General features: G+C 37.8%; 1 protein-coding gene across 1 annotated transcript in view; it reads right to left on the minus strand.

The window, feature by feature from the left end:
- LOC139761141 (protein VAC14 homolog) overlaps positions 1–13,750 on the minus strand; it is a 38,105-nt gene that overhangs the window by 11,656 nt on the left and 12,699 nt on the right. The window contains exons 9-12 of the mRNA XM_071685089.1: positions 9,916–10,057; positions 6,485–6,605; positions 3,198–3,372; positions 1,731–1,849 (exon numbers count right to left, since the gene is read on the minus strand). Coding sequence (XP_071541190.1) covers positions 1,731–1,849; positions 3,198–3,372; positions 6,485–6,605; positions 9,916–10,057 — 557 coding nt within the window. The remainder of the gene's footprint in view (positions 1–1,730; positions 1,850–3,197; positions 3,373–6,484; positions 6,606–9,915; positions 10,058–13,750) is intronic.

Consider the following 13,750-nt stretch of genomic DNA (forward strand, 5'->3'; position numbering starts at 1 on the left):
CATACCTATACATTTCAGCATATACATACATATACATACACAGACATATACATATATACCCATGTACATATTCATACATGCTGCCTTCATCCATTTCTGCCGCCACCCTGCCACACATGAAATGACACACCCTCCCCCGCGTGCGTGCGAGGTAGTGCCAGGAAACGACAACTAAGGCCACATTCATTCACATACGTAACAAAAGGAGCCAAAATAATGCATCATCCAGAAAGACCAGTTAGCCTTAAACTACACAGACTAAATACATATGAGAGTGATAAAGAAACAAATCATGGAGCACCTTCTTTGTAATTATTTCATAATTGAAGGCCAGCATTGTTTTTTCAAGTGAAAAAGTACATGAACAAAATCACGAGTTCACTACAATGATATATATATATATATATATATATACACATAAACTTCAATGCAATGCAAGAGAATGGAAAGCATTATACTAGATTTTGTTAAAGCATATGACAAAGTTAACAATGGAGGGTTAGTGGGGGATGTGGTGAGATCTAAAAATTTCAAAAATTTAGAAAATGGATTAAAGAGCTTTCCCAACAGGATATTCAGAGTGGTGGCATATGGAACCATATCTGATGCTGTACTACTATGTGAAGTGCAACAAATGGTATAACCATCAATACACAAGTCGTCTTATATTTTGCAGATGACTTTGGAGTACATTAAACAATGGGAACAAATGACAAAAAAAAAAAAAAATCACACAAAAACCTGTAATGGGAAAAAATGACAAAAACAAAATCACAGAAAAACCTGGTCATAATCTAAAAATGGATGGAAGAAAATCTGAAGGAATTTGATGAAGAGTAATTTAAGCAAATAAGTCACAGAAACTTTAACATGCAAGAAGTGTATAAAGTGTATAGGGGGGTTCTTTGACTTGCCAGCATCAGACCTACAAACACCTGTATTTATGAACAAGCTCAAAGACCAACATTCATTTCTTAGTCCTACACTCATTCAAATACTCATACTTACAAACTGCAGAATTGCATCTTTTTTCCCATTAAGAATTGTTTAACATGGTGTTCTATTAACTATATCTACTTTAGAATACGATATCTAATTCATTGTTGCAGTCAGATACGCATTTACCCTAATCTTATGCATTTCTTTATATTTTCCAACTTATGAACTGATTAACTTACCAACAGGGTCCACGAACTCATGCGTTTGTAGCCCAGTAACCCCAGGTAGGAAGTGGTGAGCAGAGACTGACTGAGAGAGCTGACTAAGGTGTCTCGTAATATTTGGATATATTATGAAGATTTGAAAAGGATAATGATTAAAAGGATTTATGTGTCAGGAGTGAAAGAAGCAAGGGGGACAGGAATATTGAGAAAGAGGTACAAAGAATAAGTAAATGAGGTTCTTGGGTATTCTGGTTTGAACATTCAGGAAGGTGAGAGGTGTGCATGAGATAGATGAACTATAGCAATGTGGTATGCTGAGGTGACATGCTGTCAGCAAGGAAACCAAGGAATAGTCTGTGAGGTTTTGACGTGATTGGCAGGCTCTAGTTTCGGTGCATTATATACAACAGCTAGAGGGTAGATGTGAGCAAATTAAGCTGTTGTTTCCAAATGCTACCTCACTATGGTGGATAATGGGAACAAGTATGAAAATGCACATTATAAACACAACCCCAGTGCTCCAATCAGGAGCAGGAAAATAATCAACAGCAATAACACAAAGGATACAAAGCATGGACGAGAGCTGCAGCATGTGAGTAATTCTGGGTGAGGAGGCATAGCGTGAGAGTTGCTACTGAGTTATGGCTCCAGGACCGATACAAATTCACAAATAACTCGCAGCTTTCCTGAAAAAACAAGAGCAATTATATTAACCCAGGGAAAAATATTCATTTTCGTTCATAATGCAAGAACTCTAATCATTCTCATGGTTGTGCAAGTACATTATTAAAAAAAAATGATCAAAAAACATAAACATTAGAACTCTGGGTGAGCTTAAGGGAATCACATGGGAAAGTTGTTAATCATCAACCCATTTAAATGACCATAAGAGTTTTGATAAAGATATCCAAGAAAATTAAACAATTATTCATTGGCAGCTGACCAAACTCTTTATAAGAAATTAATAATGACAAAAGAAAAACTAACAAATCAATGGACAGAACAGATACACTAAGGGTTCTCAGGAATCTATTGTAAGACTAAGTGATAGCAATGATAAATTTATGAACACCAAGGCCTGAAAAACCATTCGTCCAGTCATGTCTAAGTGGCATGAGAAGTGTGTCTTAATACAGATGGTACTTTCACAAGCACAGTCAATTTCCTTCATGATGTTACAGGGGAGTTTCTCTCTATCTATATATCTGATGCCCATTCCCTCCAGGAATTGCCTCAAGGGAGTGGTCATGGTAAAAGTCTCCATAACTCGTGAACCCTCTGCATTGGAGTACAAAGAGGTTTGCAATCAAAAATCTTTGTCATTACTGATAGATTTTTTTTCTTTTAATGAATACCAAAGGCATATCTGGCAAGACTGAAAATATCAGTGGAGATGAAACAGGAAATGAACTGCCCGTAACTAGTGCAAATCTCAAGTTTGGGAGAATTTTGAAGACAATCTATATGTGATGTAAACAATGTTCTCGTTTTAGTACATAATATATAATTCTCCAAACACTTACATTTTTTTTGCTCTTGCAATAATTCTTGTGAAAGAACTACACTATGGTGAATGTCCATAAGGCCACTGAGATGGATAATGAAACAAGGTTAAAAAATCTGTAAATTAGTTTGAAGTACAAAGACCAAAGACTGTACATTGAAATCCGCATACTCCAAAAACATGCTAAAAAGCCTTAGGTTGATCATAAATTTGAGTATTCCACTTTGTTGTTTCACAAAAAGAGATAGAACAAAAATAGTATTAAAATTCCTTGACTGTATACTTTACAAAAACCCAAAGAATGTCTGAGACATGAGCTTTCCTTCCAGAAATGAGGTCATTTGATCTTATATAGCTGAATCATGAATCCATCTAACACTTTCATGAAATTCACTGTTTTCTGAAATAAATGTAGGTTTATGCAACTGACCAATCATACTTTAAAACAATATAATACTGTAGTGTCATTTGCATAAATCCCAGGGCTATCCTACAATACAGAATGCTTCATGCAAACAGCAATGTATTACCGGTGTTGAGAGATCCTTTAGTTGTATTCTTAATGAGAACAGCTCCTTTGACGTCAAAAGAATTGATGACAGTGTCTGCACCATTTCAGATGCGAAGGTGAGGTTTTCCTCCTTCTGAAGCAATTCTGCTAAGGTCCGGTATATATCTTCAGCACTCAACATCACACACAGTTGTCTACAATGGATGTAACAAGAAATTTCATTAAACAAATGTAGAGTAACTTCAGAAAGTAAACTTCGTGAATCATACCCCATGTTCCCTAATTATGTGGATGTGCAAAAAGCTGGACCATGAAGGTATTGCAAGGATAAAGACATAACCTTCAGGACCCTTAAACTCCGCAGTAGGATTCCCCAGGAAGCAGTTCTTTCTCCAGTCCTCTTCAATCTCTTTTTACATGACATCCCTGCACCTCCTTTGGACTACAGTGCAAAAATTCTTTTCTCTTACAAAGATGACCAGACAAATACATCAAAACACTTTGACACTACTCAAGCAACAACGAGCATGGAATGTTACATCACACAATTGGAACATTGGATTACTCAAAAAAGTGTCTGCATCCCCATATCCATCCACCAACACTGCCTATAAACCTAGCCAGATGTGAAACCAACCTGCACCCTGCCATAAAACTGAAGAGTGAACCAATTTCACTCAATAGAACTCCAACCATCACATATGAGATATACAAAACTTGTTCCCCACATTACAAGGCCTTAAACAAACAGGCAGGAGTAATAAAACACCAAATCATACAAAACAAGGCTCTCAAAACAATCATGGGCTGCCTAGCATATGGGGCCAGACCAAAGGCTAAGAAGTATGGTAGTGGTGTATGTGAGTATTTGTGGGATGAGCACAAAAAAATTAAAGAATAAGCATTCAGGGTCTTCAGTGTGGGAGTTGCATCCTGTACATGGGGTACTGTGATGTATTGAATGCAAGTTTGCAGTGCTCAAGAGATGGACTTAGAATGTAGACGAGAAGGGGCAACTCATACATGCCTGGTGAGTGTAGTTTCACATGGGTGTATGTCTCGTTTAGTGGTGTTTAAGGCTGCATTGGGAGATTGGTTGCAGCCAATGGTGTGTTTTTTGGGGAGGGGGATCTGCAAGTTATTGAGGTACAATAAAGGGTACAAATATTGTGTTTGTATGGGGTGGGGAGTCTGTAAGTTGTTGAAGTGTAATAAAGGATTAGCTTTTTATGTCTATGAGGAAGTTATTGGTTGGTTATGGAGTGATGTGGATGGGAATGGTCTAGCGCTGTTGCAAAGAAATGAGTACCAAGCATGCAGTGGTGAGACTGAATTGGAGCTGAAGTATTTTCGTTTCATTGTGCAGCTGTTGAATGTTTGTGAGTGCTTGGCAGTTGGTGACTAGTCTGAGTGCTCTGTTTTGTATTTTTGATACTGTGGATGACCGGGTAGGTGAGGTACAGTTTAGGGTGGAGTAGGTGAGTTATTTGTTGAAAACACTAAAAGATTATTTTCCAAGTCCACAACTGGTGCCAGTATGTGTTCTGAGGGGCAATTAGTTTGTTTAAGGCCTTTGCATTGATGTTTGTGGTGTGAAGAATAAATATCACATTTGTGTTATGCAATGCCCACTATGCTTGGAGTTTGGTTGATTGGAAGTGGTTAATCATTCAGTGTTATAAGAAGTTGCAGGGTGAATTTATTCCTGTCAGGTGTTAAGAGGGTGCCAGTGTATTTCTGTAGGGATGAAGAAATTCTGTTATAAGTGATTGAGTGTTCAAATCAAACGATATAATTTTGTATGTTTGTTGCTGCTTGAGTAATGCAGTGATGTTGTAGTGTGGCAGTTAGGTTATCTGCACACAAGAGATCGTTCACACTGTGGTCAGCAGGAAACATTGGGAGGTCATTTAGGAAGAGCCTAAAATGGTTGAAGGAGCTACTCCATGGGAAACTCCACTGTAAAGTTTGAGGATTTATGTATAAACACACAACAAGCCCCATTCTAATGGACTAGTCTAGAAGGTGGTGTGGTAGAAGTCAAATTCTGTTACATCCCAAACTTTCCCAAGGAATGTTAGACATGAAATAACAAGTGTAATGGAAACTTACCCTATTGCTTCAATTACAACAGTTGTTGTACATCAACCTAAGACTGGAGGTGTTCAGGGAGTAGCAAAGATTACTCTGAATCATAAGGATATAGCAACATGGTCCCTGGATATCACCTGAATCACCTCCTCATTAGAAAAAAGATGTACACAAGGTGTAATCTACTCTTCCTGTGCTAATAATGCTCAATCATTTTCAGCTTTGCAGAAGCGCTGAAGCATTTTTTGAACTCTTATCCCATACAACACTAACACCACTCTTATCTGCTATGGTTTAATACAAAAAGAATAGCCTTTGCATCACAAAAACCCCCCCACTTCAATAGCATGAGGATATAGGTACCAAGTTTGTTTACATGTTGATCAACTGCATGCTTATCTCAGGCAAACAGGCTTGACCAAGCTGGCTATGTCTCCAGAGCTCTACTTAAATTATCTTTGTAGGTGTAAGGATACAAAAAAATAGTATTACACCATTAAACTATTGTAATCAGTGTATAAATTAATGTATCTGTGCACAGAGAACAATGCAAGTCAGAAAGATTAAGAAAAAGTGCAGATGTGTGCCATGCAATGGGCTTTTACAAAGTTCTCCTGATGCTCAGCATCCTGGACTGAGGTTAGGAACTAACAGACTATTGTATTTTATCAAAAACTCAGTCCAATGGGTGCTTACCCAACCAGACTAAATTTGTGATTAACAGACTTCCATGGAATCTTTTTAAGATCCCAGACTTAGTTCAGTGGGGTCCAGAGGGTCTATTAGAAACTAATTTCCAATACATCATAGTCCACTATAAAAGGGCTCTACTATGGGTTAGCACATACTGCCCACATGTTGTTACACTGCAAGAGAAAAGTCATCTTCAGTGAAGCTGTATCATTGTCAATGGAGAGATAAGTATACAGTCTCATAGGGGTTCAACATTTTCCTGTTCCTAACACATAACAGAGTTAATTATATGAGGTGAAATCCTTGGATAATGTATGAAGGTCCAAGGAAAATGAAAAAAATGGCAGATTCAGGAAGTAATGTTCTCTAAGATGGAAGAACACAAGTTGAAATCCTTAGATACTATATAATGGTACAAAGCAAATGAAAAAAAGAGCAGATTCAAGAAGTAATGTTCACTATATGAAATAAGATGGATGATCATAAAAAGATCACAGACTGAACTGACAAAAAAGGAATCACCTGATTATAAAAGGCCCTCTGTCCTCCAAAAGGTTTCTCTCAGTGGCAAATAGGTGCAGTAGATTTTGAAGAAACCTTGTAAAGTATTCATCAACGTTGCTTTTCTCATCACTTTCCACAACTGAAGAAAAGGAAAGATCTCATCATTGTTCTTATCAACCTCTATGACTGACAAAAATGGTAAAGTTCAACAAACTTAAAGACACTTTACAGTCAATCTGTCAACTAACATCTACCATACATTTTAATGGTTATAATCATATCTAAATACATTTCCCTCTTTACTATAGATATATATATCCACTCATTTAGTCCTTCATCTAAGCTTAATATCCTCCCTTTAATTATTACTACTCACTTAAGTATACTCTCAAAAATTCTAACTGCCTAAACATTACATCAATAACCATACATTTTTTGGTTATATCTCATTTCTGTTCTTTCCCATTCAGTATGTTCTTCTGACCAAGTACTTTATTCATAACAAGTATATCTGGGCTACTTGTTCTCTTCTATTTATCTCAGTACTCCAAGCTCATTCAATAGTATTGGCCACAACCTTGAGATGTTCTATACTTTGTAACATCTTGTACCAATGTGCAAATTCCTTCATTTGCTGTGATAATTCTATCAATGCCTTTAGTCATACCATTCATTCTGACCATTCTCCTTTAATTACCCTAGAACAAAATAAATGAGGAATCATTTTGTATAAAATGAAGTTTTGAAATGCTCTCCTTCAAAAATTTAGCTACTTAACTGTTACTAAAACTCAAATAAGTCTTCCTCATTTAGATGCTACTCCAAATTCTTTCTCCACAGGGAAGGGCAATTTATAGATTCCATTGAAATGTAATTATGTTTGCTATGAATTCCTTTTCTTTCTGGTACATTTCACAATGACCCAATAATGAGTTACAATCTAAAGTACTCTGAAATAGAAAAAAAACAAAGGAAGAAACTAAAAACTCAAATGATGTGATACTGTTTCAACAATGTTGACCTTGATTCAATTGCTAATACCATTAATTGTCCTTAAACAAATAACAGTATTCAGTTAATCCTGTTCTATCTGTCTATCTACGTCTATGATGCCCTTTCACTCCAGAAACTCCCATCAGAGGGTGGCCAAAGCAAAGAGCCTCCACATATCCCTGTCCTTAGATGCCTCCCTCACATACACCATTCCATACATTCTTCCCCCATTTCTCTCCCTCCAGTTAATGCTGTTAAGGGTTATTAATATACTATTTTGATAAATTGGAATTAAACACCACCGCTTTAATAACAAACACTTCACTATTTTGATTTTTTGTTCAGTAAGTTTGAATATATAAAAGAAAGTTCCATAAACAATCTTGCTGACTCTGAAAGGCAAACTGAACACAACATTGCTCATACATTTTACCCTTATATCCAACTAAACTACTTAATCAAAAGGCAAACTTGCCTACTATGTAAAGGGACTCTTATAACACAAAATATAATCAATTAAAAATCTTTACTTCATCAGGAATAAAGCATGAATAAGCCCTCCCTCATTCCTAAACCTACTACTGGATAATTTAACCTCAATTTTAGATACCATTCAAAATGAATCAATTTAATCTTTTCCAGCTTGGAGTTCACATCAGAAATAGAATGTTTTACAAAACAAAAAGATAAACTGAAGTACTTTGATGCTAAGTCCTAAGAATGTTTTAGATGAAATGGGGTACTGTTCACACATCTGGAGTGGCTCTTCCTCCCTTCTTTATTAATCAGAGTGGAATCAAAATTCTTCCATCTCATTAATTCTCCTAGCATCATCTCTCTTTGACCACCCTTTCTGTACACAGTGATGCTGCTGTACTCTCTTATTTCTACATATAATATTTTGGCCAGTTTTCATAAGCTGTCTGTATGTTTACTTGCTCAAAGTTTTGGACATAACGCACATGGATGGCTGCTGCTTCACAACATTTTTGTGTGGAGTCCAGCTACTTAAGAACACACCTTTATGATACCTTCTCTCAAATAGATATGCTTTTGAATGCTCTCTCTCCTTTTGTTTTTCCCTTATTGTATAACAACTCTACCTTTAAGAGTCACATCTACATCTACTTTATTTACTTTATTTCATATAAGATAGCCTCTGACCGGTACATGTTTTGCCATGCCATTCCAGAAAAATGAAGCTCCTGAAGAAAGGGTTAATATGGTTCACATCTGGCTGAGTCAAACTAACAAGCAGTGCAAATACACACTGAATTTGCAGTCATCTACATTCCTTTCCTTGCCAATGGTTACAGCACTAGATGCTGGCACAAACACTTGCTTAATGATCCTGTTATCAAAAGTGGTAAGATCAATGGTTGCATGACTTTCACTGCTCTTAGGCTTGAAGCAAGCACAACAGCCTATGAATTCCTTTACTGAAATGAGCCAAATTTTTGTAAAAGCATCACTAGATAATGATGAGTGGATCTCAACCCTCATCCCTACCTGAGGAACTCAAATTAATTTCCTTTATTTCCTTTTTCTCTAACCCTTATTTTTCCTATCATGTGAGATGGCCAAAATCAATACATATCTTTTTCATTTGCTATGTTGGAAATAAAGAACCTTTTCAATAAGTACCATATAGTGGTTAAAATATGGAGGGAGACACAATGCATTCACTCATGAATGTTGGTCTCTGGTTTTTTGTGTCCTTTGGGGAACCTGACAAACATGCACGAACACATAATGTCAAAACTGCCTTCAGTTAACCGTATGGAGAAATGTTAGGAAAAATTCTAAAATGTATGTGACTCAAAGTTGAGTATGCATCGCTTGATGAGACATATAGATTTGCCAATAAAGGTCCAACAGCAGGCTACTAACACACATCTGAACTAAGCTAAGCCTCAGGGAGCAACATCATCTACAGATTCGTTCATGTTGGAACAGAGAGAGTATCAATATTTTCAAGAGTAGACTCAGTCTCATTCTTCATTAATTTTCCTTCTACTTAAAAGTGAATACCTGCAGCACTCACATTCAAAACATCTTGAAAATACTTCCTACCAACACCAAATCTCACATCCATAAATCATATAGTCATTCTACAGCTTTCATCCGTTCATTGCTCCTCACATTATATGATGCTTTGCTGAGGACTGTTCTTGCATCATATGATGCTTTTCCTCCTTCTATCATATTTGCATATAGCTCCCCAGTGTGCAAGCAGTGAACGACTCGATTATCAAATATCTATTCAGTCACAATACATATAGCCTCCCTTTCATCTATATGAAATACACTTTCAAGAGGATATTTTTCTTATCATACCTTTCACATTCTCTTTTGAACTATACACTCATAATCTCTCATTTATCAATTAACTGTGAAGAGCAAGAAATATACCTTTCCTCAATTCCCAAAGTACAATCAAGAGTGTGAAGAATCACCTTGTGCTGCTGCAGGGGGGTGATGGTTGGTGGTTGATGCAATTTGAGCCAAAACTTGAATAACTAAAAGCACCACCTCATCTGATGGGTCTGAAAGTGTTCTCAGCAGCACATGAAACAGTTCCTCTAAATAACGACACATCTGAAGAAATCATTTCATACACATTAGAATAAAAAAGAATATACAAACATCCTGTGTACATCTAAATAAAATATATTACATTTAATTCTTAATTTCCATTGTTACAGCACAGAGAGTTTACTTGACAATGCTAAAGTGATAATATCCTCTTTATACAGTTAAATTTCATATCATCTAAAACATTATGACCGATGTAATACAACATTAGCAGAAAGCTTTGGTAACTAAATGAAAACAAAAAGGACCATGAAATTCCCATCAGCTCAGCTGATAAATACCAGCTGTTATTTTGATTACAAAAGAATATACTGGAGATGAGGGTATAATGTGCCTAACTAATGTAAACTAATGGCCTATATCACACAATCATTCATATTATCATCATTCATAATAGTTTGCTGTTTCTGTGTATTGAGACACTGCTAGGAGCAGACGAAGAACAGCCTCATTTTCTCATATCCACTCTCTAGCTGTCATGTGTAATGCACCAAAAATATAGTCCCTCTATACACAGCCAGGCCCCACAGCACTTCATATGTCAATGTTCAGCTTACAGTCAGCAAGTTGCCCCTTATATATATATATATAAGGTATTAAGAATATATGGTGTGGGAGGAAAGTTGTTAGAAGCAGTGAAAAGTTTTTATCGAGGATGTAAGGCATGTGTATGTGTAGGAAGAGAGGAAAGTGATTGGTTCTCAGTGAATGTAGGTTTGCGGCAGGGGTGTGTGATGTCTCCATGGTTGTTTAATTTGTTTATGGATGGGGTTGTTAGGGAGGTGAATGCAAGAGTTTTGGAAAGAGGGGCAAGTATGAAGTCTGTTGGGGATGAGAGAGCTTGGGAAGTGAGTCAGTTGTTGTTCGCTAATGATACAGCGCTGGTGGCTGCTTCATGTGAGAAACTGCAGAAGCTGGTGACTGAGTTTGGTAAAGTGTGTGGAAGAAGAAAGTTAAGAGTAAATGTGAATAAGAGCAAGGTTATTAGGTACAGTAGGGTTGAGGGTCAAGTCAATTGGGAGGTGAGTTTGAATGGAGAAAAACTGGAGGAAGTGAAGTGTTTTAGATATCTGGGAGTGGATCTGGCAGCGGATGGAACCATGGAAGCGGAAGTGGATCATAGGGTGGGGGAGGGGGCGAAAATTCTGGGGGCCTTGAAGAGTGTGTGGAAGTTGAGAACATTATCTCGGAAAGCAAAAATGGCTATGTTTGAAGGAATAGTGGTTCCAACAATGTTGTATGGTTGCGAGGCATGGGCTATGGATAGAGTTGTGCGCAGGAGGATGGATGTGCTGGAAATGAGATGTTTGAGGACAATGTGTGGTGTGAGGTGGTTTGATCGAGTGAGTAACGTAAGGGTAAGAGAGATGTGTGGAAATAAAAAGAGCATGGTTGAAAGAGCAGAAGAGGGTGTTTTGAAATGGTTTGGGCACTTGGAGAGAATGAGTGAGGAAAGATTGACCAAGAGGATATATGTGTCGGAGGTGGAGGGAACGAGGAGAAGAGGGAGACCAAATTGGAGGTGGAAAGATGGAGTGAAAAAGATTTTGTGTGATCGGGGCCTGAACATGCAGGAGGGTGAAAGGAGGGCAAGGAATAGAGTGAATTGGAGCGATGTGGTATACCGGGGTTGACGTGCTGTCAGTGGATTGAATCAAGGCATGTGAAGCGTCTGGGGTAAACCATGGAAAGCTGTGAAGGTATGTATATTTGCGTGTGTGGACGTATGTATATACATGTGTATGGGGGGGTTGGGCCATTTTTTTTTTTTTTTTTTTTTTTTTTCCAAAAGAAGGAACAGAGAAGAGGTCCAGGTGAGGATATTCCCTCAAAGGCCCAGTCCTCTGTTCTTAACGCTACCTCGCTATCGCGGGAAATAGCGAATAGTATGAAAAAAAAAAAAAAAAAAAAAATATATATATATATATATATATATATATATATATATATATATATATATGATGAGACATATAGATTTGCCAATAAAGGTCCAACAGCAGGCTACTAACACACATCTGAACTAAGCTAAGCCTCAGGGAGCAACATCATCTACAGATTCGTTCATGTTGGAACAGAGAGAGTATCAATATTTTCAAGAGTAGACTCAGTCTCATTCTTCATTAATTTTCCTTCTACTTAAAAGTGAATACCTGCAGCACTCACATTCAAAACATCTTGAAAATACTTCCTACCAACACCAAATCTCACATCCATAAATCATATAGTCATTCTACAGCTTTCATCCGTTCATTGCTCCTCACATTATATGATGCTTTTTTTTTTTTTTTTCCCAAAAGAAGGAACAGAGAAGAGGTCCAGGTGAGGATATTCCCTCAAAGGCCCAGTCCTCTGTTCTTAACGCTACCTCGCTATCGCGGGAAATAGCGAATAGTATAAAAAAAAAAAAAATATAATGGATTTGTATGTAGCATTTATGGATCTGGAGAAGGCATATGATAGAGTTGATAGAGATGCTCTGTGGAAGGTATTAAGAATATATGGTGTGGGAGGCAAGTTGTTAGAAGCAGTGAAAAGTTTTTATCGAGGATGTAAGGCATGTGTACGTGTAAGAAGAGAGGAAAGTGATTGGTTCTCAGTGAATGTAGGTTTGCGGCAGGGGTGTGTGATGTCTCCATGGTTGTTTAATTTGTTTATGGATGGGGTTGTTAGGGAGGTGAATGCAAGAGTTTTGAAAAGAGGGGCAAGTATGAAGTCTGTTGTGGATGAGAGAGCTTGGGAAGTGAGTCAGTTGTTTTTCGCTGATGATACAGCGCTGGTGGCTGATTCATGTGAGAAACTGCAGAAGCTGGTGACTGAGTTTAGTAAAGTGTGTGAAAGAAGAAAGTTAAGAGTTAAGAGTAAATGTGAATAAGAGCATGGTTTACCCCAGACGCTTCACATGCCCTGATTCAATCCACTGACAGCGCATCAACCCCGGTATACCACATCGATCCAATTCACTCTATTCCTTGCCCTCCTTTCACCCTCCTGCATGTTCAGGCCCCAATCACACAAAATCTTTTTCACTCCATCTTTCCACCTCCAATTTGGTCTCCCACTTCTCCTCGTTCCCTCCACCTCCGACACATATATCCTCTTGGTCAATCTTTCCTCACTCATTCTCTCCATGTGCCCAAACCACTTCAAAACACCCTCTTCTGCTCTTTCAACCACGCTCTTTTTATTTCCACACATCTCTCTTACCCTTACGTTACTTACTCAATCAAACCACCTCACACCACACATTGTCCTCAAGCATCTCATTTCCAGCACATCCATCCTCCTGCGCACAACTCTATCCATAGCCCACGCCTCGCAACCATATAACATTGTTGGAACCACTATTCCTTCAAACATACCCATTTTTGCTTTCTGAGATAATGTTCTCGACTTCCACACATTCTTCAAGGCTCCCAGGATTTTCGCCCCCTCCCCCACCCTATGATCCACTTCCGCTTTCATGGTTCCATCCGCTGCCAGATCCACTCCAAGATATCTAAAACACTTTACTTCCTCCAGTTTTTCTCCATTCAAACTTACCTCCCAATTGACTTGACCCTCAACCCTACTGTACCTAATAACCTTGCTCTTATTCACATTTACTCTTAACTTTCTTCTTTCAAACACTTTACCAAACTCAGTCACCAGCTTCTGCAGTTTCTCACATGAATCAGCCACCAGCGCTGTATCATCAGC

The sequence above is a fragment of the Panulirus ornatus genome, chromosome 39 (assembly GCF_036320965.1).
Source record: "Panulirus ornatus isolate Po-2019 chromosome 39, ASM3632096v1, whole genome shotgun sequence".
Taxonomy (NCBI): Eukaryota; Metazoa; Arthropoda; class Malacostraca; order Decapoda; family Palinuridae; genus Panulirus; species Panulirus ornatus.